General features: G+C 34.2%; 2 protein-coding genes across 3 annotated transcripts; one reads left to right on the top strand and one right to left on the bottom strand.

Moving 5' to 3' along the window:
• Window positions 1-7,870: 7,870 nt before the first annotated feature.
• LOC100252075 (ABC transporter C family member 3) lies at window positions 7,871-14,757 on the bottom strand. 2 transcript variants are annotated; one of them, XM_002265569.5, is made up of 10 exons: window positions 12,356-14,756; window positions 11,954-12,040; window positions 11,227-11,868; window positions 10,968-11,132; window positions 9,824-10,118; window positions 9,508-9,722; window positions 9,099-9,404; window positions 8,876-8,939; window positions 8,565-8,804; window positions 7,871-8,477 (listed from the first exon to the last, which is right to left on the bottom strand). In XM_002265569.5, the coding sequence occupies exons 1-10, from the start codon at window positions 14,693-14,695 to the stop codon at window positions 8,374-8,376; spliced, it is 4,458 nt and encodes a 1,485-aa protein (XP_002265605.2). In that variant the 5' UTR covers window positions 14,696-14,756; the 3' UTR covers window positions 7,871-8,373. The 2 variants fall into 2 exon arrangements, with proteins under 2 accessions (XP_002265605.2, XP_019072648.1); XM_019217103.2 differs by lacking the exon at window positions 11,954-12,040 and having other exon boundaries at window positions 12,356-14,757.
• A 4,214-nt stretch (window positions 14,758-18,971) lies between these two features.
• On the top strand, window positions 18,972-21,505 carry LOC132253329 (uncharacterized). Its single transcript, XM_059735112.1, has 2 exons — window positions 18,972-19,574; window positions 19,628-21,505. The coding sequence occupies exons 1-2, from the start codon at window positions 18,972-18,974 to the stop codon at window positions 21,503-21,505; spliced, it is 2,481 nt and encodes an 826-aa protein (XP_059591095.1).
• The last annotated feature ends 4,045 nt before the right edge of the window (window positions 21,506-25,550 follow it).

Below are 25,550 nucleotides of genomic sequence, written 5' to 3' on the forward strand. Positions count from 1 at the left end.
TCATTGGAAAGAAATGACATTGATTTACGAATACTTGCCCAACAAAAGTTTGGACTTGTTCATTTTTGGTTTGGCTCTCTAAAGCCACTATTTAGTTTCTTTATCTACTTGAGTAGCTTTTGTATTTTTGTATTTTTTTTTTGTTCTCCATTCCAATACAAATGCTATGAAAATTCATTATTTATAATGGATTTGACCGATCCTAAAGAGAAATTGTTGGAAGCAAGATAAAGAGTAGGTGTATTAATTTGGGAAATCTTTTTTACTTCTATTTTCTATAATTTTATCGCTCTTATATAAAAATCTAGGGGTTTGGATCCCTACATTAATTGGCCAATCTATGTCATAATTGGGCAATACCATTTTATTGTACGAATCATTGGATCACAAACCTGAATGACAGTAAAAGGATATTTGTGTACCGGTCGACTACCATATGAAGCGGTTGCAATTTTTTTTGCCACCGGTAGGCACTAGCCATTTTGGTGCTTCATCAGAAGAAATGGTAGTGTTTGGCAGTAGAGAATATGGGTCAACTGGTAGCATTTAACTGATCGACCGCTTCATATATAATGTACAAAGGTGTAAAATTGTTGGATTCATGCATAGATTGTTCTATTGTAATTAGAAAGTTGTTTTTTTTTTTTTTTGGCATGTGATTAGGTAAAACCTGTTATATTCAAGTTCCAAAGACAAGGTGACTTGAATGATAGTAAGCCTAGTGATTTTCGGTCAGCTATAAAGGAGGCATTTCTTGTAGAAAATGGTTTTGTTGAGAAGCTGATGGAGGATATCATTGTTGTTGTTAGGAAACCCAATTATTTTGAATCCACTAGAGGGATCCAAGAGGCTACTGGTTCGAATCAGGATGAGAAATGCGATTCTTAGGACCAAACAAGTGGTGTTAGGAATTTTTTATTTTATTGTCGATTTGTTTTATGTGGAAACTTTGAAATGTGCAACGTAATTATGTTTGACATGGCATGGGTTTGGGTATTGTTGGATGCATCTAACATTTTGTTTTCAGACATGTATCACCAGTAGTGTTTCAGTGAATGAAGAGTGGAACAAATTCCTAATTTACTATAAGTTCCCTTGCATTGGCGGATTGAATTGGAGCTTAGAGGGGGCACATGCCCTCCCTGGAAAATAAAAAATTTATCTTGCTTTGATTCTGTAACCTCAGTTTAAGAGAGAAACAAAATACCCAGTGAGCCAAATCTTGCATTTGAATTTGTTTTTGCTCCTTGAAATTAATCTCTTTCATTTTGGCCTTCCTATTTCTCATTACCGAATCTGCCCTTGTTCCCCTATTCAATTTCTTAATCTCTTTCTCTTTTATAGGATTTTTTGAGAATGAATGAGATACCCCTTTCTAACAAGGTAGGTTGCATTCAAAGAAGACAAGAAGAATTGCCTTCATATAAAAATGGGGGACTATGTGAACCATTTGACACTTTGAGCAGTTATCCATGTCACCACATCCTAATATTTAATTATTAGATGAATCTATTGCTTAGCACATACCTACACTTAACATGAGCTACCCAGTCTCACATATCATATGTTATGGTAGGAATGTTTGAGCAATCTTGCCAAAAGTATTAACTATGAGACGACATTTGTAAAACTAAGTTTAGTAATGGATACTAGGCATGATGATGGGCCTTTATGTATTTTTGTGGTTTTAACCTGTGGATTAAAAGGAAAGGTGTATTTTTTTTTTTTTTTTTTTGTGAAATTGGTTATCTCAACCTTTAGTTTTCATCCAATGTAGTTTCTCTTTGCAAGATGTATTTAGGAAGAAGGACACATGGTCAAGTAAGTTTTTTTCTACTTTCCTTTTTTCGCTTTCCTTATTTATCTATTCAATTTTTTTGCTTTCTATAAGTAGTTCATTTGCCAGCTATGTAGCATTCGGATGAGTATTGGATGTTTAACAATGGTGGAATTTTCGATACAAATGCAACAAAAACAACACTCAATTAATGCTGCATAACAAGGTTACAGTTACTTGCTCGGGTATGGAAGCCATATATTTCCTAAGCATTCATTTGTAAGCATAAATGATTTTGTGCAGGCTATATCTCCTTGCTTTTTAATACATTACTTATTTACTAATCAAAAAATAAAAAATAAAAATTGTGTAGGCTGCAATTTGTCGTAGGAAAGAAAGAATTTATTTATTTTTCCACTCTATTGAGTTTTATTTCATTTTCCTCCTCATTTATGTGCTAATTAAGTTTGAAGTCGTAGTCTCATAATCTCATAACATGATTGAGCCTGTACACATATTTTTCAATCCAATATGCTGATGTATTTAGTTAATCATCCTTACCTCAAGGGTCGATCGATTTATGCTTAGCCAAATTCCTTCTTTTTCTCATTATCCACATCTTTAAAGATTTTAAAAATGTTTAGGACTTCATATGGTTTGGATATTGTTTAAATAGGTTCATTATACTTAGTGGATGTTCAAATGATGCCTAGGAAAAAATAAAAAAATACTCAAAAATTAGAAAGAGTATGAAGAATCTGAAGAATCCTAACATTCTTCGTACCTTCCCCATTTTCCACTTCTTTGATGTTTTTAAAATTTATTGAGACTTCATATGGCTTGGATATTGTTTAAATGAGTTCATTACACTTAAGGGGTAGTCAAATAATACCTGGAAAAATCAAACATAAAAATTACTTAAAAATTAGAAAGGGTACGAAGAATATGAGGAAGCCTGACATTCTTCGTACTCTCCTCATTCTCCATTTCTTTGAAATTTTAAAATAATTTTGGGACTTCATAAGGCTTGGATATTGTTTAAATGATTTCATTACAATTAAGGGGTGTTCAAACGAAGCCCGAAAATATCAAACTTAAAAAATGCTTAAAAATTAGAAAGGGTATGAAGAATGTGAAGAATCCTCATATTCTTCGTACCCTTCCCATTCTCCACTCCTTTGATGTTTTAAAACTTTATTGAGACTTCATATGACTTGCATATTATTTAAATGAGTTCATTACACTTAAGGGGTGTTCAAATGATGCTCAGAAAAATCAAACTTAAAAAATACTTAAAAATTAGAAAAGGTACGAAGAATGTGAGGATTCCTTACATTCTTTGTACCTTCCCCATTCTCCACTTCTTTGATGTTTTCAAAAATTTATTGGAACTTCATATGGGTTGGATATTGTTTAAATGAGTTCATTACACTTAAGGGGTGTTCAAATGATGCCCATAAAAATAAAACTTAAAAAATACTTAAAAATTAGAAAGGGTACAAAGAATGTGAGGAATCCTCACATTCTTCGTACCCTTCCCATTCTCCACTTCTTTGATGTTTTAAAAATTTATTAGGACTTCATATGACTTGGATATTGTTTAAATGAGTTCATTACACTCAATGCGTATTCAAATGATGCTTGAAAAAATCAAACTTAAAAAATAATTAAAAATTAGAAATGGTACGAAGAATATGAGGATTCCTCACATTATTCGTACCCTCCCAATTCTCAATTTCTTTGAAATTTTAAAATAATTTTGGGACTTTATATGAGTTGAATATTGTTTAAATGATTTCATTACACTTAAGGGGTGTTCAAATGAAGTTAAAAAAAATTAAACTTAAAAAATACTTAGAAATTAGAAAGGGTATGAAGAATGTGAGAAATCCTCACATTCCTTGTACCCACCCCATTCTCCACTTCTTTGATGTTTTAAAAATTTATTGAGACCTCATATGGCTTGCATATTATTTAAATGAGTTCATTACACTTAAGGGGTGTTCAAATGAAGCCCGAAAACATCAAACTTAAAAAACACTTAAAAATTAGAAAGGGTATGAAGAATGTGAGGAATCCTTACATTCTTCATACCCTCCCCATTCTCCACTTCCTTGATGTTTTATAAATTAATTGGGACTTCATATGGCTTCGATATTGCTTAAATGTGTTCATAACACTTAAGGGGTGTTCAAATGATGCTCAAAAAAATCAAACTTAAAAAATACTTAAAAATTAGAAAATGTACGAAAAATGTGAGGAATCCTCACATTCTTTGTACCCTCCTCCTCATTCTCCACTTCTTTGATGTTTTAAAAATTTATTGGGGCTTCATATGACTTGGATATTGTTTAAATGCGTTCATTATACTTAAGGGGTGTTCAAATGATGCTTGAAAAAATCAAACTTAAAAACTACTTAAAAATTAGAAAGGGTACGAAGAATGTAAGGAATCTTCACATTCTTCGTACCTTCCCCATTCTCAACTTATTTGATGTTTTAAAATTTTATTGGGACTTCATATGGCTTCGATATTGTATAAATTAGTTCATTACACTTAAGGGGTGTTCAAATGATGCCCGAAAAAATAATACTTAAAAATTAGAAAGGGTAAGAAGAATGTGAAGAATCCTCACATTCTTCGTACCCTTCCCACTTTCATTCCTCACATTCTTTGTACCCTTCACATTCTCCACTTTTGTGATGTTTTAAAAATTTATTGGGACTTCATATGACTTGGATATTGTTAAATGAGTTTGTTACACTTAAGGGGTATTTAAATGATACCCGAAAAAATCAAACTTAAAAAATACTTAAAAATTAGAAAGGGTACAAAGAATGTGAGGAATCCTCACATTCTTCGTACCCTCCTCATTCGTCATTTCTTTGAAATTTGAAAATAATTTTGGGATTTTATGTGGCTTGGATATTTTTTAAATGATTTCATTACATTTATGGGGTGTTCAAATGAAGCCCGAAAAAATCAAACTTAAAAAATACCTAAAAATTAAAAAGGGTACGAAGAATGTGAGAAATTCTCACATTCTTTGTTCCCTGCCCATTCTCCATTTCTTTGAAATTTTAAAATAATTTTGGGACTTTATATGGCTTGGATATTATTTAAATGAGTTCATTACACTTAAGGGGTGTTCAAATGATGTTTGAAAAAAAAAAATCAAACTTCAAAAACACTTAAAAATTAGAAAGGGTCGAAAAAATGTGAGGAATCCTCACATTCTTCGTAACCTTCCCATTCTCCACTTCTTTGACGCTTTAAAAATTTATTGGGACATCATATGGGTTGGATATTGTTTAAATGAGTTTGTTACACATAAGGGGTGTTCAAATGATGCCCAAAAAAATCAAACTTAAAAAATACTTAAAAATTAAAAAGGATACGAAAAATGTGAGGAATCCTTACATTCTTCGTACCCTTCTCATTCTACATTTCTTTGAAATTTAAAATTAATTATGGGACTTCATATGACTTGGCTATTGTTTAAATGAGTTCATTACACTCAAGGGGTGTTCAAATGATTCCTGGAAAAATTAAACTTAAAAAATATATAAAAATTAGAAAGGTTACAAAAAATGTGAGGAATCCTCACATTCTTCGTACCCTTCCCATTCTCCACTTTGTTGATGCTTTAAATTTTTTTTTTTGGACTTCATATGTCATGAATATTGTTAGAATGAGTTCAATACACTTAAGGGATGTTGAAATGATGTTTGGAAAAATCAAACTTAAAAATTAGAAAGGGTACGAAAAATATGAGGTATCCTCACATTCTTCGTACCCTCCCCATTTTCCACTTTTTTGATGCTTTAGAAATTTTTTGAGGCTTCATATGGTTTAAATATTTTTTAAATGAGTTCATTACACTTAAGGGGTGTTCAAATGATGTCGATAAAAATCAAACTTAAAAAACACTTAAAAATTAGAAAGCATACGAAAAATGTGAGGAATCCCCAAATTCTTCGTACCCTTTCCATTCTTCATTTATTTGAAATTTTAAAATAATTATATATGGGACTTTAAGGCTTGGATATTGTTTAAATGAGTTCATTACACTTAAGGGGTGTTCAAATGATGCGCGGAAAAATCAAACTTAAAAAATACTTAAAAGTTAGAAAGGGTACGAAAAATGTGTGGTATTCTCACATTCTTGGTACCCTCCCCATTCTCCACTCCTTTGATGCTATAGAAATTTTTTGGGACTTCATATGGCTTGGGTATTATTTAAATGAGTTCATTACACTTAAGGGGTGTTCAAATGATGCTCGGAAAAATCAAACTTAAAAAATACTTAAAAATTAGAAAGGTATGAAAAATGTGAGGAATCCTCACATTTTTTGTACCCTCCCCATTCTACATTTCTTTGAAATTTTAAAATAATTTTGGGACTTCATATTTCTTGAATATTGTTTAAATGAGTTCATTACACTTGGGTGTTCAAATGATGCCCGAAAAAAATCAAACTTAAAAATTACTTAAAAATTAGAAAGGTACAAAAAATGTGAGGAATCCTCACATTCTTCGTACCCCCATTCTTCATTTCTTTGAAATTTTAAAATGATTATGGGACTTCATATGACTTGGATATTGTTTAAATGATTTCATTACACTTAAGGGGTGTTCAAATGATGCCCAGAAAAATCAAACTTGGAAATTACTTAAAAATTCCTCAATTCTTCATACTCTCCCCCATTATCCATTTCTTTGAAATTTTAAAATAATTTTGTAACTTCATTTGCCTTGGATATTTTTTAAATGATTTCATTACACTTAAGGGGTTTTCAAATGAAGCCCGGAAAAATCAAACTTAAAAAATAATTAAAAATTAGAAAGGGTACGAATTAAGAATGTGAGGAATCCTCACATTCTTCGTACCCTCCCCATTCTCCATTTCTTTGAAATTTTAAAATAATCATGGGACTTCATATTACTTGGATATTGTTTAAATGAGTTCATTACACTTAAGGGGTGTTGAAATGATGTTCGAAAAAATAAAACTTAAAAAATACTTAAAAATTAGAAAGGGTACGAAAAATGTGAGGAATCCTCACATTCTTCGCACCCTCTCCATTCTCCACTTCTTTGATGCTTTAAAATTTTTTTGGGAGTTCATATGTCTTTGATATTGTTTAAATGAGTTCATTACACTTAAGGGGTGTTGAAATGATGTTCGAAAAAATAAAACTTAAAAAATACTTAAAAATTAGAAAGGGTACGAAAAATGTGAGGAATCCTCACATTCTTCGCACCCTCTCCATTCTCCACTTCTTTGATGCTTTAAAATTTTTTTGGGAGTTCATATGTCTTTGATATTGTTTAAATGAGTTCATTACACTTAAGGGGTAAGGTGTTCAAGTGATGCCCAAAAAAATCAAACTTAAAAAATACTTAAAAATTAGAAATGGTATGAAAAATGTGAGGAATACTCACATTGCTCGTACCCTTCCCATGCTCCATTTCCTTGAAATTTTAAAATAATTATGAGACTTCATGCTTGGATATTGTTTAAATGAGTTCATTACATATGTTATCAGTCCTAATTTACCACATGCTTGTTACAAGGAAATTGAGGAAAATTCCTTTGAAACTGGTTGTTCCATTAAGATTGATTGATACAAAAGTTCTTCCTTGATTCTTGTTCAACTTTAAATTGAGAAACCATAAAGTGAGATTAAAAGGATTTTTAATTCGAAATTATTGCATTTTTCTAAAAACCAAGATTCTAAGGGTGATTTTCCTTTGTATCATTATGAAAATTATATTGAAATTCTTGGAAACCATTTTGAAACCAAGTTTGCTTTACTTCTTTGTTGATAGGAAGCAAGTTTGCTTATATTATGAGAACTCATTTTGCTTTCAAAGTGAGAAGCAAAGTATGAATCTCTTCAAGATTTATTGGTTCCTTATGTGATCAAGTAATAAGAATAAAAAAAGAATTGCACTTTGAGTGCAGAAAACCAAGGAAATAGAGAGTATGATCTCCAATTGAGATTTTTTCTCTAGTTGGCCCTCAAATTGTAGCAGAGGTAAAATAAATTCTCCCATACATGGTTATCATTTACGATACCTGAAAAGAAAAATGAAGCTTCGCAGAACTTTATTCCTACTTACAAGGGTGCTTCTATTTCTATTTAGATTAATACATTGAATAGTGTAAATAAGTTTCTACATCGAACAAGATCTTTACAGAACAGCTGAGTAACAAGATAACTCCCAACAGAACAGTTGAGTTCGATACCTAACTCCAACTCATCCAAGCGACTCAACTGAGTCCTAGCTTAAAAATGAAAACAAAAGAAGTCTAAAATATTTGTAGGAATGTTCCTTTACTTATCACATGACTATGACATTTGAATGCCAGTTTCAAACCATTGACAGTAGGTCTAATCTACTTCTACAAATCATTGATCATGTGATGGCTGATTTTTATATGGGTAATTGAGGTGAAAAACACTTCTGTGTTTATGGGATTGTAATTGTAATTCAGTTGTCATCATTGTCAAGCAAAATTTGCAGTTGAAATTGTTGAAGGGTGTAAGACCCGGGCTTGCTGGTTCAGATATCGGCCAGATTTTCAAGACTAGTTAGATTTTGACCTCACGGTGTACTCTGCTACAAGCTTTGCGAAAGATGACGACTTGTTCTCTAGCAATCTTGCGGGGGTATCATGTTCCTCAATAAGTCCTGCATCAACATTTCCAGGGAAACAAATCAGGAAGAATACAGATGAAGTTAAAAGGAGTGTGAGTAGATGATCTTTATAGTACTAACCATGATCTAGAAGTAGAACCATGTCACTATCTAGAACAGAAGTTATTCGATGCGCAATGGTTATGACCGTAGAATCAACAAAGTGTTGTCTAAGGGTTTGCTGAATCAGATTATCAGTGGCTGTATCAACTGATGCAGTAGCTTCATCAAGCACCAAGACCTTGCTTTTCTTGAGTAGCACTCGTCCGAGACAAACCAGCTGCCTCTGACCCATACTCCAATTCTCTCCATTCTCATTAACTGCCAAATGCACATCAACCTTAAGAGACTTAAATTTTGTGCTCTTATATGGGGTTTCTATTTAATATTACCTGCAGAATCAAGCTTTCCTTCTTTCTTCCTGACTTCATCACCAAGCTGACACTTATCCAGGGCCTGAACCAATAAGTTAGTTAAGTAAACAACATTGCATTTCTACAGAATTAAGAAATGAAGCAAAGGAAAACTATATTTCGACTGTATTAAGAAAACAAGGTAGAGGAAAACTACGTGTCTACCATACTTGACTATATCAAAAGAATAAACAAAACCCACCTCCCAAATCTGTTCATCTGAATACTCTTCCAGTGGGTCAAGGTTGCTCCGTACAGTCCCTTCAAACATGGTTGGATCCTGAGGGATAATGCTTAGTCTGGACCGCAAATCATGTAGCCCAATCAAGGAGATGTTGGTACCATCTATCATGATTTCACCAGCGGTAGGTTCAACAATTCGAAAGAGGGTCTGTATGAGGGTTGATTTGCCGCTACCGGTTCGGCCTACTATGCCGGTCTTCATCCCTCCTGGGAAATTGCATGTGAGACCTCTCAATACAAGTGGCAGGTGTGGGGCATAGCGGACCTACATCCACACTCACCATCATCAAACATATAGAAATTCCTTTGACCAGAGGTAGCCATGAATAACCCTCTAATACAATGTAAGAATGCAAAATTGAACTTACCTGCAAATCACGAATATCAACTTCTCCATGTGAAGGCCAAGAACATGCTGGCTTGTTTCCTTCCATGACAAGGGGAGGCTCACTTGGAATGGAAGTGTATTGAAGCATTCTCTCAACTGATATAATCTTATTCTCCATATTGCAAAGATTCCATACCACCCAAGCTTGTAACGTGTTTAAATTAAGTCCATATGTCACTGCTAAGCCCGCAATGCCTTTAATGCAAGGAGGGAAAGTGCATTAGTCATGCTCCTATGCCATTTACTGATGAGAGTGAGATGGATAATCAATACAGATTCCAGATCGAGCTACTTACCAGGATCAATTGCTCCCTCTGGAATAGAGATCAAGAAAACCAAAGAGAAGGCAAATGTAATAGAAGATAGCACATCCAAGCGGAAGCACAACCACTCCATTGCAGCAGCACTGTTGAACTTGGGCCTGGTATACCCATCTATAAGTTTCATGTTTGTGTCCCTGAATCTTGACTCTTGATCAAAGCTCCTGATGGTTGTGGATCCTGAGATGGTTTCAGAAAAATGCTGTATTACTGGAGCTTTGCATACTCCGACCAATCTTGCCAGTTCTCGGGCTGATGATATATAATATCGCTGCATATGAATATTCCAAAATTTAGATTTACATCATATATCACAATGGAAGGTAGGTTGAATGGAATTAGAGCTTCTAAGAGTTGTGGAAAATGATATTAATGCAATAATCAAGACTATAGCATCTAGACAGCAAAATCATGCAGTCTAGCTTTCAGCAAACTTCACCACACTATATCTGAAAAATGATTGGCACTTAAAAGAATCATACAACTAAATCTTTACTTCCGAATAGGGATGGGCAATGGGGTGGGTTTTTCCGTGTACTCACCCCACCCCTAATAGGACGAGTTTAAAATTTAAATAAATGAATTTGGGATGTTTTTAAAACTTGGGATGGATTTGGGTATTTCCTTGTCTCGCCATGCCTTGCCCCGCCTCGCTCCGATTATATATAAAATTAATTTGAGTTTATTTAATTTTTATTTTTCTATTTTTAATATATAGATAATAATAATAATAAACTACTTTTCAATAAAATAAGTTATAAAAAATATATTAATTTAATTATTTATAAAATATGTTTATTTTAATGTAATTAAACAAATTGAAAATAATTTTTAAAAAAAATTAAAAAATTTTCAAAAAAAAAGTTAAACCGGGCAAGGCAAGTATAGGAATTTCTCATACTTGCCCCGCCAATCCCGTTTAATTTTTTTAATGGTATGAGGATGAAAATTATTTTGATTGAAACCCCTCTTACCCCCAGTTGCCATCCCTACTTCTGAAGCGATATAAATTAGGATAGCATATACTCCACAACATGCAATAGTTGTCAGTGAGTCTGCTTTGATGCAGTTGGTTTGAAAAAAATCAAATAACCCAGCAAGTAAAGATGGTGAGAGTCACCTGATACCAGATGCAAGTTGCAATCATGGGGACAAAAACAATGAAAACCTGCCATACGACTTGGGACATGACTGCAATAATTCCCAGGAGCTGTATGAATGAGAAAGCACATTTCCATATTACCATTGGAATATCCATGTCCACTGCACTTTGGTCTGTAGAAGCCTGTAAGAGGAAAAGGGAAAGCACAATTAAGTGATGCTTTGGTTCTTGGGGAAAAATGAAAGAAAGCAATAGATATATACTCTTTTTCGCTTACTCTGTTTAGGATTCGTCCACTTGGGGTGGCATCAAAGAATGACATTGGGGCACGGAAAATGCTCAAATGCATTTTATTGAAGAGTATAGTAGCTGTCCTGTAACCAGCTGTTACAACAAGCATGGCTCTGGAAAGGACACAAAGAGAACTTCCAATGGCCAAAGCTACATAGACAAGTATAAGAGTAGAGCCACCAACCGCAGGTTTCACATCCTCTGACACAGGTGTTGCCCAAGCCATCCAATAATTGCTTCCAATTTGAAGCAGCTGAAAGAGAATTTGTGACAGCAATATAAAGGGCACAAGAGCTCCTCCATATGCTGTTGTGATATATTTCCAATAAACTGAAAATCCAACTTTACCTTTCTCTCTCTCCTCTTCTTGAACGAGCTGGGCTTTTGGCCCATCCGTGCCTTCTATGTTTCCAGTTTGCCCATTTCTGTTTTCTTCTTTTGGCACAACCTCAGAAGTACTTCCTGTATCAACACTGTTCTCACTCATGATACTTGATTTTTCTGCCTCTATGGATTCAAGTGCTGATAAGGCTTTCTTATGTGCACCCACAAGCTCCACAAAATCACTTCCATAGTTGAGAATGTCATTGTACTTTCCAGCCTGTGTAATTCTTCCTTCTTTCATGACCTGTTGACAAGGAGCACTACATTTCATTACTTGTGGGGCGATAAAGAAACAAAGGCAGGGAAGAGAAAATAAGTTAATTGCTCACCAATATGAGATCAGCAGCAGGTAAGAACTCCACTTGATGAGTGACATAAACCACTGTTTTTGAATCCAAGAGGCCCAGCAAACATTCCTGTTAAAAATAGTAAAATGCCATTTATGCAAGGACTATACATTTATTTATTTAGTCAGATAAATGGAGAAACAAAACTGAATGAAACACAACAAAATTAAGAGGGAATGGAATGGTAGGAGTCCCCAATTACCTCAAACTCACCAAGCCCAATGGTACATGCATATATAAGTGCTTATTTCTGACTAAATTGTGTGGAGAGCTCAATTCTACTAAATGCAATAGTGTTCATAGAAAGTATGTTTTCATTTCATAAAAATTATTAATGCTTCATAGCTCAATAAATAAAAAATTTAGAACTGAAAACAGAATTACCTTGAAAAGATGGGTGCCTGTATGAGCATCAACAGCACTAAAAGGATCATCAAACAGATAAATATCCGCATCTTGGTAAAGTGCACGTGCGATCTGAATTCTTTGCTTCTGCCCACCACTCAAATTGATTCCTCGCTCACCTATAACCGTCTGATCACCAAATGGGAGGATCTCCAGGTCCTTCTTCAAGGTACATGCATCCAGGACCCTTTCATACCTTTCTCTGTCCATCTCCTTGCCAAACAAGATGTTTTCTTCTATCTTGCCACCCTGTATCCAAGGCGACTGTGCAACATATGCCTTTGTTCCACTCAGCTTAAGGGTACCAGATATCTTGGGCACTTCACCCAGGATACAAGAAAGTAAGCTTGACTTTCCTGAGCCAACAGCACCACAAACAGCAACCCTCATGCCATGATGCACTTGCAAATTAATATCCTTCAATGTTGGATGAGGGGAAGATAAATCCCAAGAGAAATTCCCATTTACTATCTCAATTGCTGTGCTAGAAGTACCTTTTGGAAGCTTCTCGACAACATCAGGCTGCAAGTCATCAAGACGAAGAAAGGATGCAATTCTATCAAGGGAAACTTTTGTCTGAGCTATCATCGAGATAGTGTCAGGAAGATTGTAAATGGGCTCTTGAAGTATCCTGAATGTTGCAAGTGAAGATAAGATCTTCCCTGATTCAAGTGGGATCCCCATAAGCATAGCAGTTCCAAAGGAGACCACAGACACAAATATTGGGCCAACCCAGAAAACAAAAGTGGTGATGGCTAAAGTGTAAACATATTTTTTCAACCACCCTGTCTCATTCTTCCGTAAGTCAACAATTTTAGATAAAAACTTCATTTCCCATCCCTGAAGCTTGAGAATCCTCATGTTCCTCAAGATCTCGGATGTTGACTTCATCCTTTTATCTTTCGATTCCATTAGCTTGTCTTGGAACTTCTCTTGGAATTTCGCCAGTGGAACATTTGCCAACATAATAATTACTGTTGCAAAGAAAGCTGCAATTGAAGCAAGACCAAGATTTTTATACAAGATCAACAATGCCAAAGCAACTTGCAAAGTCACCATCCATGGATCGTGCATGTACCAACCAAAGTCACCAATTCTCTCAGCATCAACAGAAATGAAATTGATGATCTCCCCACTAGTATGACACTGCTTTGAGTGGTATGAAACAGCCAAAACTTTGTTGTAGATCTTTGTGACCAGTACTGCTCTCATCCTAATTCCAACCTGCTGTAATCTAAAGAACCAGTGCCTCATTGAAAGGCATTCAACAAGCTTTGCAACAAGAAAAGCTGAAACCAGAAAGTAGCCTTCATTTTTGAATTGCCGCTGGCCATTGAGGTACTGAACGAAGGTGTCAATAAGATAGGGACCAACATAAGAAGCTAACGTGTAAAGAAGGGCGAATAAAGCCGACAATAGTATTTCTGCCCATGCTGAGAGGATCATTGCTTTCACCAGCTTAAGCGTGGTCACTCCACTACCGCCACCACCATCACCCTCGAGCTTACTTCTAAAAATTGGAAAGCCCCCAACAACACTGTTGACAGCGTCAAGCTGAGGAACATCCTCAAGGTCTAATGTTTTCTTATTACCAAGGGCGATCAAGGGACCCATCCAAGAGAAAGTAAGAAGACTAAAAACACCAGCATTGGAGAACGGGGTCACAGTTTCTTCCCCCTTTGATTTATTTGACGCCACTCTAGTACTTATACTGGCACTACCATGCAAAAGGGATTCCCTAAGAATTGATTCTTCACCTTGATTCTTCCCCCACAAACCCAAATAGCACAAGAACAGACCAGTTATGACGTAGACAGCATCAGGCACCAAAAATTGAATTGGTTGGGACTGGTGTTGCTTAACAATATCTATAACAAGGCAATAACAAGAGATGGAGAAGTAAAATCCCCACCAAACTCTTAACGAAAACGGGAACTTTGGTTCAACAGATCCAAGGAATTGAGTGTGCAAATATACACAAACTGTAGCCCAAGCAAATGTTCTGAGCGCTAAATCCGAAAGGGTCACCAGCTGTTCATCAGACCAACCATTCTTATACCAATAAAAGTAGTTCAAAAAGAACAAGGCAAGGTTAAACACTGACAGACCCAGACAACAAACAAATATTTGCTTATAGTACGAAAACCCAGTCCTCTTACAATTCTCAAGAGCACCCATCTTGATTTTCTTGCACGCCCATGATACAAATAGGAAAAGCAACAAGACAAGATGGAAAGAAGCGGAAAAGGCACGTAAAGAGGTTGGGTTTAGCAGAAATCCAATACCTGAGTACGGGACCATGGCTTCAAGACCCGCCATTTTTGTGGGAACCTTTTCGCTTATGCTGAAAGAGTTTTTTAGAGGTGGGCTAATAAATAGAATACAGATGTTTGGGCACTGTATAGCATATATCGACAAGATAGGGAGTCGGTGGTTCAAACTGTACAGAAAGAAATCATTCAACACTCAAAGGGGGGGTCGTGGAAAAACTTGGCGGCCAAGCCTGAGCTGATGGAAAGAGACACCTTCGACTTATCAACCAGCCGCAGCCCGCAGCCGCCAACTAGTATTTTTTTTTGCCCTTTAACGTGATAAGTAAAATTTTTTTTTTTTTTTAAAAAAAAAAAAACTCACCATGATTTTTTTTTTTTTTTCAAAAAAACAAACGCTTAAACACCGGGCCACGTGAATTTTTTTTTTTTTTTTCCAATCATCCTACTGATTTTTTTTATTTAACACATGAGGAACCAACATGCCATTGTTTTTTTTCCCACTCTCTTCATTTTAGTTTTTGATTTTTTTTTCACTCTTTCATCATTTAAAAAAATCAATATAAAATAAATATATAATAAATAAATTTAACTTTTTTACTTATGAATTTAATTTCTATCTGTTTTAACCTTTTTTCTTAATTAAAATGTTTAATATTTTTAATTAAAAATGACAAAGGCGTGATTGTGATTTTAACATTTTTCTTTAGTAAAATTTTTAATAAAATAAAAATTTTCATAAAATTTTTGTAATTTAACTGTTTATATTAATTTTCTTTCAATTTTATTAAAAATTAAAATTTTTATATATTAAAGTCGTGCATTGATTGACACAATTTTTGAGAAAAAATAACATTGAAAGTATGTTAAATGTTTAATATTTTTAATTAAAGAAGATAAAAAATTGGTTTTAATTGTAATATTTTTCTTTATTAATAATTTTTATTTTTTATTTATATAAATAAAAAATAAAATAATTTTTTTCATAAAAATTAGTAATATGATGATTTATATTAATTTTTTTCTTAATTTTATTTAAAATTAAAATTTTTACATATTGAAGTTATACATTAATCCCAAAAGAGAGTACTAATTTTTTAAAAAAAAAATGATATTAAAGATATTAAAAATATCATCATACTAAGAAAGAAGGATGTATCACTCTTCTTTGTAATGCAACTGTGGTGGGAAGATGATAAAAATGTACCACTTTTCTTTGTAATGCAATTATTGTTATTTTTTTAATTAAAAAATGCAATTATTTATTGATGTATGAAAAAAATTTAATTTTTAATAAAATTAAGAGAAAATGAATATAAATGATCCAATGTAATTTTTTTTATGAAAACATTTATTTTACTTTTATTTTGTATAAATAAAAAATAAAAAAAAAATTTAACAAAGAAAAATGTTAAAACCGTGACTTATCTTCTTTAATTAAAAGTATGAAACATTTTAATTAAGAAAAAAGTTAAAACAGTTGATCAAATTTAATCCATAAATAAAAAGCTAAAACTATAATCATCAACTTTGATTTTTTATAAAAATACAGACAATAAGATAATATAACAATGTAATAAGATTTAATTAATATATATATTTTTTCCTTACATCATTTCTAGCTATGAGAATATATGGTAATACATTTTCTATTCATACCTCTTGCTATGAATGTAAAAATAAGGTAAGGCCAAAAAAGAAAAGAAAAGAAAATATTAGTGTAAACCCCAAAATTTGTCCAAATTTAATTTTTACATTAATTTTGAGTCCAATTTTAAATCCCGATTATATATATATTTTTACTCATTTACCTTTTAATTCTTAGTTTTTATTACTTTGTAAATTGCTTTATTTTTATTTGTATTTGTTATTATTATTATTATATTATATTATATTATATTATATTTTTATATATTTATATTTTATTTATTTATTTCATTTTCTCTCTCCTCTCTTTTCTCTTTCTCCACCTACCCTCCGTACCCCTCACATCACCACACTCCCCCACTCTCTTCTCTCTTATCTTTTTGTGAGTTTATGGCCGAAGTAGTATTTGTTTAGAAAAAAAAACCCAAACTAATCCCGTTTTCAAACTATTTGCCAAAATACTCTTTTGGATCCACGTCAGCCATCCACGTCAACAAACCATCTTCGTCAAAATTGTTTTTTTACTTTGGAGACCCAATTTTTTCCCGAAATCAACCAGAAAGTATTCTCCACTATCTGCGGCTCCACCATCTGCGGCTCCACCATCTGAGGCTCCATTTTCTCTCCTCACCGGCTGTGGCTCCCACCAGTGGCTCCCACCAGTGGCTCCCACCAGTGGCTCCCACCAGCAGCTCCACCAACAGCTAGGTAATATTTTTTCGGGTTCATGAATTTTTTCCCACTCATTTTCCTTAGCTTTCTCACCAACCAAACAGAGGAAAACAAGTTGTTTTGAAAATTTTAAAAATCTCAAGTTGTTTTCAATTTCATAGTTATCCAAAAAACTTGAAAAACCCTTTCCTCCACCTTGTATTCCTCTTATCCTGGAACCCGAAAAACCCTAACCTTTGCCTCATTTTCCTCTCATCTCGGAATCCTGATAGTTGTTGATCTGCCCCTAAATCATTTTCATTGTGATCCAAAATATGGATTTCGGATTGGATGAAGGTGGGGGAAAGAGAGATGACCATCCTTTTCCTCATTGAAATGAGACATGCGCAGGCCTACAAAAGACAGCAGAATTGGGGTTTTGAAAGGGATCTGAAGGGCGAATGTCTAAGAGAGAGACAGACAGAGAAAGAGAGAGAGTGGGGTACGTGGGCGCGTGAATTGGGTGTAGAATTTGAGCCAAATTTGTTAAGGGCGGGCTGAATTGGTGGGGTTAAAAATTTCATGCCAAAATAGTGAGTGGGAGTGGGCTGGCTCCGATTTTCACCCCATCCTCCTTCCCAACTTTTTTAATTAAAATTTATCTCAAAATTCTCTTCAAAGTTCACACCACCAAATGGTCAAACCCTTTTTATTTCTTTTTATATTTCTTTTGTTCCCTCATATTGCGTTGACTCTCTTTGTTAAATTGGACACCATATTTGCTAAGATATAAACATTGGATATGATTTTTTCTATAGAGGATTCATATACACTTATTATATGTGTCTATATATATATATATATATATATATAAATGATCAAAGTATTTGAAATTTATGAAATATTCGTTATTGGATTTTACAAAATAAATTTTAGGAGTGAGAAAATAAAATTTTGTGATGATTTTGTATGAAATTCTAATAAATTATCTAATAATGGGTATATTAAATTGTATTTTTTTTAAATATTTTAAATATGATATAGCATTATTCAACAATAAAAGCATATATATTGATATTATATCATATATATCATGAAATTAAATTTATATTATCGCATATGAGTATTTTGAATTCTTCATTTTCATTTTTTACACCGTGTTCAAGATATATATATATATATATATATATCACATCTATAAAAAATGATAGAAAATGCCGGTGAATTATTGATATCCCTTTATTGATATCAATTGTTAAAAATACAAAAGCTTCAATAATTGGCCTTCCGTAAAAAAACACTTTATATTAATTTGTTTATATATATACATATTGACATCGATATATATCATGAAATTTAATTTATATGATCCTATATTGGTATTTTGATTTATTCTTTTTCTTTCGTTATATTATGTTTGAAACATCGATCACATTTGTAAATAGGGATAAAAAGTATAAATGAATTATCATTACCTCTCAATTGATTTCAATTACTTAAAAATACAAAAGTTTCAATAATTGGGTCTCTGTCAAAAATGAGAGTTTACTGACTGAAACTAAAATATTTGCCTAGTGAGAATCTGGAACTAAAATTTATAGCCAAAAATTCAAAAAGCTTTGTTTTGTGGATTTTGTAAGACACCTATGCATTAAAGTAAAAAATTGGGGAAAATGACTCATTATTTTTTTGTAAGAATCTGCTTCTTCCAGGTTTAATACATATTTATGGGAATCTTCTTGACATAAGACATATGGAAGCAACTTCAAAAAGTTACAGAAAAAGAAAAGCGAAAGCCTCTACACTTCCTAATAAATATTTTATCTGTTATTTGTTATTTGATTATTGTTAATAACATACCCTATTATTGTTATTTGTTATTTCATTACAAATTCATGTTATTAGTGATGTTTTATATTGTGTAATTTTGTGATTAAAAATGAAATTAATTTGATTTTTTTGGCTTCTTCTATAGGTAAACTATGTCTAATTTATCGGTGGCAATAGTTTGTTTTTGTAATGGGAAAATGGTGAGAACACAGACTGATGTTGATTATGTTGGGGATAGAGTTGTGGTTGAACCTATTGATGTGCCTCTTGGGACAACATATGAACAACTGTTGGAAATGATATACTCAGTCACTGACATCAATAAAGAACATTTTCGATTAATACTTAGTTGTAAGTATCCTATGAAAAAAGGGAACAAATTCCAACCTTGCCCAGTAAAGAATGATAGTGGTGTAGCTCGAATGTTAGAAATGCATAACAGATTTGGGATGGATGAAGTTGAGTTATTTGTTGAACAAGTACCTATTGACTTACAAATGAATTCACCACTTGGTAATTGCATGCCTTTGTTACTTGGTGAAAATGATGGTACTAGTAATGTTCAAAATCCATTTACTGTTGAGCATAGATCAGAAGAGGATGAGGAAGAGGAAGAAGGAACACAATGTGATGATGACAGTGTAGGAGCCGAGGATATTCATAATGATGATAATCAAGATAGGGAAGGTAGCTCGCCTTTTTTAGCTGTTCGTGAGGCAATTGAAAGAGAACAAATGAGATATGTGGCTGTGGATGGGGAAGGATGTAACTTGTCAAACAATCCAGATACAGAGGATTTAGTGACCCAATTGAATTATCTCCAATGCAATATCATTTGGCACCATCACCACAGTTTGAAAATGTTGAAAACATTGGTCATGTTGTGTCAAGTGAATGGACCCCATGGGGAAACACTCTTATGGGACATCCAACTGGAGAGTTCATAGTTGGACAAATCTTTAATTCCAAAGGAGATTTGCAACATGCTGTAAAGATGTACTCTATTAATTCGCACCAAGAGTATATCGTTTTGTCATCCACAAAGAAATTGTTGGTCCTAAGATGCAAGAAAGCTGAACAGTCTCAATGTGCTTGGAGACTACGTGCTACAGTTGTTAAAGGGACATCTTTATTTGAGATCAACAAATATAGTGGCCCACACACATGTGTCAATCCTTGCATGAACCAAGATCATCATCAGTTAGACTCAAACCTGATAGCCGCCCATATAGAGGGAATGATTAAGACACAATTCACACTTTCAGTGGCTGCCATTCAAGCAAGTGTTGTAGAAAGATTCGGGTACCATATCTCATACACTAAGGCTTCGAAAGGCAAGCGTAAAGCATTAACTAATTTGTTTGGTGATTTCTATAAATCATACGCTAAACTGCCACATTTTTTTGGTGCCTTAGAGCAAGCCAATCCAGGATGTGTTGTAATTTCTAAAACATTCCCAGGAAATATGCGAAATGAAGAGGTTTTTCACCGAGTCTTTTGGGCATTTCATCCTTCCATAGAGGGCTTCAAGCATTGTCGTCCTGTGTTAACTATTGATGGTACACACTTGTATGGGAAGTATAAGGGCACTGTAATGATTGCCATGGGCTGTGATGGAAATAATCAATTGTTTCCTCTTGCTTTTGCATTAACTGAGGGTGAAAATGTTGATAGTTGGGGATGGTTTTTGGCATGTATTAGAAATCGAGTAACTCAAAGGAGGGGTCTTTGTGTTATCTCTGATCGTCATCCGGGCATTATGGCTGCGTTTGCTAATGTTTATCTTGGTTGGTCTGAGCCAAATGCATATCATCGAATTTGTATGCGCCATCTTGCTAGCAACTTTATGACTCACTTTAAGGACAAATGCTTGAAACAACTTTTATGTAGAGCTGCCTTAGAAACTAAGGTAGAAAAATTCAACATGCATATGGAGACAATTGGGAGAATCAATCAAGACGCACTCAGTTGGTTGGAGGCTATTCCCTTTGAGAAATGGGCACTATCACATGATGGAGGTCGACGATATGGCATAATGACTACAAACATGTCAGAAGTGTTCAATAGTGTGCTTAAAGGGGCACGAAGTTTCCCTATCACCGCATTTGTTCAATTGACATTCTATCGAGTTAATAGTTACTTTGCTGTAAGAAGAGAACATGGTGCTAGTCGACTTGCTTCAGGTGAACAATACACTCCTTATGTTGATGCTAAGATTAATGCAAATGTTGTTAAGGCAGGTTCTCATGAGGTTGTTTTGTATGATCACTTCCAAGGAGTGTTTCATGTGAAGGCCAGTAGGGGTAGTAAAAAGACATCATCTGGTGGAAGAACACATCGTGTTAACCTACGTGAGCATGTATGCACATGTGGCAAAACACTCATATATGGATTCCCATGTAGTCATATTTTAGCGGCATGTCATTTTCGTTCAATTGATTTTAGATCATTTGTTCAACATTATTACACTATACAATCGTACTTTAGCACTTGGGCACCACTGTTTAACCCGATACACAATGAGTACGAGTGGCCACCATATGTTGGTCCAGTTATTGTGCCTGCAGATTCAATGAAACGTGTGTCAGGTGGACGACCTAAATCTACTCGTTTGCACAATGAAATGGATGTTAGAGAAGGTAAAAACTCAGTTACATGTGGTTTGTGCAAACAAAGTGGTCACAATCGTCGTTCTTGTCCAAATAAGAACATGGGTGCTGGGCCTTCATGATGGGTGCTAGGATTTGGATGTTGATATTATGTTATTTGTATTTTGGACAATACTTATGTTATAAGAGAGACTTTGCTGTTAATTTCAAAATTGTAATATGAATATTTTGATGAATCAGGTTGTTTGTATTTTGGAGAATACCCTATTTATAGGGGAGACTCTATCGAAATTTTGAATATTTGGATGCGAACATCATATTATTACATTGTTTTTTCATTATTGTACTTGGATATTGATATTGGTTGTAGATGAATATTTTGATTAATCAGGTTTTTTTTTATTTTGGAGAATACCCTATTTATAGGGGATACTCTGCCGAATTTTTTAATATTTGGATGTGAACTTTAGTGTTTGATAATTTTTTTTAAATTATTGTACTTGGATATTGATATTGGTTGCAAATAAATATTTTGATTAATCAGGTTATTTGTATTTTGGAGAATACCCTATTTATAGGGGATACTCTGCCGAATTTTTTAATATTTGGATGTGAACTTTAGTGTTTGATAATTTTTTTTAAATTATTGTACTTGGATATTGATATTGGTTGCAAATAAATATTTTGATTAATCAGGTTATTTATATTTTGGAGAATACCCTATTTATAGGGGATACTCTGCCGAATTTTTTAATATTTGGATGTGAACTTTAGTGTTTGATAATTTTTTTTAAATTATTGTACTTGGATATTGATATTGGTTGCAAATAAATATTTTGATTAATCAGGTTATTTGTATTTTGGAGAATACCCTATTTATAGGGGATACTCTGCCGAATTTTTTAATATTTGGATGTGAACTTTAGTGTTTGATAATTTTTTTTAAATTATTGTACTTGGATATTGATATTGGTTGCAAATAAATATTTTGATTAATCAGGTTGTTTGTATTTTGGAGAATGCCTTATTTATAGGGGATACTCTGCCGAAATTTTTAAAAATTGGATGTGAACATTAATGTTTGACAATTTTTTTTTAAATTATTGTACTTGTTGGATATTGATATTGGTTGCAAATAAATAGTTTAAATTATAATATTAACATTATGTTATTATGACAATATAGTAATGGAGCATAGAGAGGGCAGATTCGATCCAGATCCATTAGATCGCTCTATTTTAGCGCTACAGGACAGACATAGGTCTCAATTAGTGGATTCTGGTCAGGTATATATGTATATATAAATATAGATGTATAGAAAAACATAATCATAAACCTTAATTAAGTTCTTATTTAATCGAAATGGTATCTTTTGTAGCTTAATCAGGTTTTGACATGTCGACAACGTTTATGGACATTCATGCGAGAGTGGGAGATGGACCCTCGTATTCGGCGATATGTGATGCAGTCTGGATTTTATGGTGTATATCGTGTCGGACACATTTCACTAGATTGGCCATTGATCACGAGTCTTGTTGAGCGATGGCGGCCCGAGACACACACATTTCATTTACCTATTGGAGAGATGACTGTTACTTTACAGGATGTAGCCATGATTCTTGGATTACGTATTCATGGGCCTCCTATCACTGGCACATGTGACATAGATTGGTCACTACTATGTTCTGAGCTTTTAGGTGTCGTCCCACCTCCATCTCAGATTAGAGGGTCATCTATATCAGCACGATGGTTGCGTGAGCAGTTCTCATATCCACCAGCAGGGGTCGATGATGTTATTTTACAGCGTTATGCGCGTGCTTTCATATTAGCACTATTGGGTGGAGCATTGTTCGCAGACAAGACTGGCACACATGTACAGTTATGTTACCTTCCACTGTTGAGAGACTTCACTGAGATTTCTCACTATAGTTGGGGCAGTGCAGTGTTGGCATACCTATATAGAGAGCTATGTCGTGCGAGTTTAGATAGTGCCACAGAGATTTCTGGACCTATCACACTATTACAGGTAATTCGACATAACTATCTATTATAATTAATTGACTCACATTATTGTTGTAAGTTGTCTAATTTTGATAATGTTATCTGATTTTGTAGTTGTGGTCATGGGAGAGACTTCATGTGGGTCGACCTGATTTTGGTCGTCCTCCAGTGCCTATAGTAGTCCCACATGTACATGATGATGTAGTTGATGGTTTACATGATCATCTATTGCCAGATGAGGCACTCCCAATCGATCCATTGGGCCATAGGTGGAGAGTACCCCTGTCTTGGTCTCATAACCCATCACCACATGTGTTGACATTCTATCGAGATCAATTGGATGCCCAGACACAGGATCAGGTAAAGTGTAGATGCGTAAGATTACCTTTGCAATATTTTCCACCAATGTGACTAATTATTTTTAAAAAAAATTACAGGTATTATGGGAACCATATACAGCAGATTTGATTGCACATCTTCCGGCTATATGTCAGGCTGATGAAGAAATTTGGCGAACTATGTCACCTCTAATTTGCTTTGATATTATTGAGTGGCATAGACCAGAGCGAGTTTTACGCCAGTTTCATATGCAACAAGGGATACCTCCACCTTGTTTGATAGATATGGAGCTACATTTAGTGGATAGGCGAGGACGACATCAGTACGATTGGGTCACATTCCATGCTCAGTATATTTCTCTTTGGGCTACTCGTTCTGAGCGTATTGCGACAGCACCACTTGCGATTACTACCATGTCTTTTTATGATCCATATATGCAGTGGTATCGACGTATCACGCGACGCCTGATCGCACCTGTTTTGCATAGAGATCATATGAGGTTCCATAGTACAGCTTCTGCCACTGAGTTATTGGTGAGAACATTTGAGATACAAAACCATTTTTTAATGAATGTTAAACTTAAATTATGTGCAAATGTCTCATGTTTTATTTTCTTATACAGATCACCGCCGTATCACAGATGGCTATTTCAAATGATTTGGAGGAAACTCACCGAATTGCTATTGATGTTTTACGTGCTATAGGAGAGGACCATCGCCTACACTCGACACATGAGCCATCCACATCTTCAGGGTCATCCATGAGACCACCATCATTGATTACGCCTGTTAGGGTACCACCCATTAGAGGTCGGGGGAGAGGTGGTCGTCGAGCTGGTCACCGACATGTACCTTTGGCATCTACTTTGGTACAACCCTCACATCCACCAGTCACATCTACCTTTCCTTTATTTCAGCCATCTGCATCATTAGAGTCGCCACTTTCTCCCCTTGATGTATCCATACCAGCCTATTCACCTCGACCCGAGACTACCATACCATCTACCCTTACCCCTGTTCAGCCATCTATATCATTAGATGCACCCCCACCTATTGCAGAGTCTATTGCACCCCCACCTGTTACAGAGTCTATTGCACCTCCACCTGTTACAGAGTCCATTGCACCTCTACCTTTTCTTCAGGGGATAGCTCATGCTGCACGATTACATGTACGGGTACCTAGAGGACATCGAGCTCCACGTGTACGTCGAGTTCTACCTCCATCAGTTCCATCTATCTCGACAGCTCATGTAGATGACGTGTCACAGTCTATAGAGATGGAGACTTTTCAGATAGCACAGATGGATACAACAAATATGGCCATCTACCGTAGATGTTCACAACGAAAGAGAAAGATTCCATCATGTGGGACACATTGAGATCTTTTTTCATGTTTGTAGAACTATTATACTTTGGTTTATACATTTAAGGTTATATAAAGTGTTAATTCAAATTAGTTATGTTATGTTTTTCACATGTTTCCTTGATAATTTAAACAAATAAAACTCAAATGCATCCTAAAGTCTAAATGAAAGAAATTCTAACTAAATAAATTATTACAACCATTACCTATTTTTCTTTCATATAATTAAAAAATTATACATTTTAACCAAGACATAAGTTCAAATCATACTTAATAATAAATAACCTAAAATCATAATCATTGGCATTAATTTTCATATGAAAATATAAAATTTTAAAATAATATAAACAATTTCTTTAGTTATTTTAAAATTTTAAAATAATATGAATAAATAATTTTCTTTAGTTCATATGTGAAAATATTTGTAAAACAAATAAATATTTTATTTACTATATATATATATAA

Source organism: Vitis vinifera, chromosome 19 (assembly GCF_030704535.1).
Source record: "Vitis vinifera cultivar Pinot Noir 40024 chromosome 19, ASM3070453v1".
Classification (NCBI taxonomy): domain Eukaryota; kingdom Viridiplantae; phylum Streptophyta; class Magnoliopsida; order Vitales; family Vitaceae; genus Vitis; species Vitis vinifera.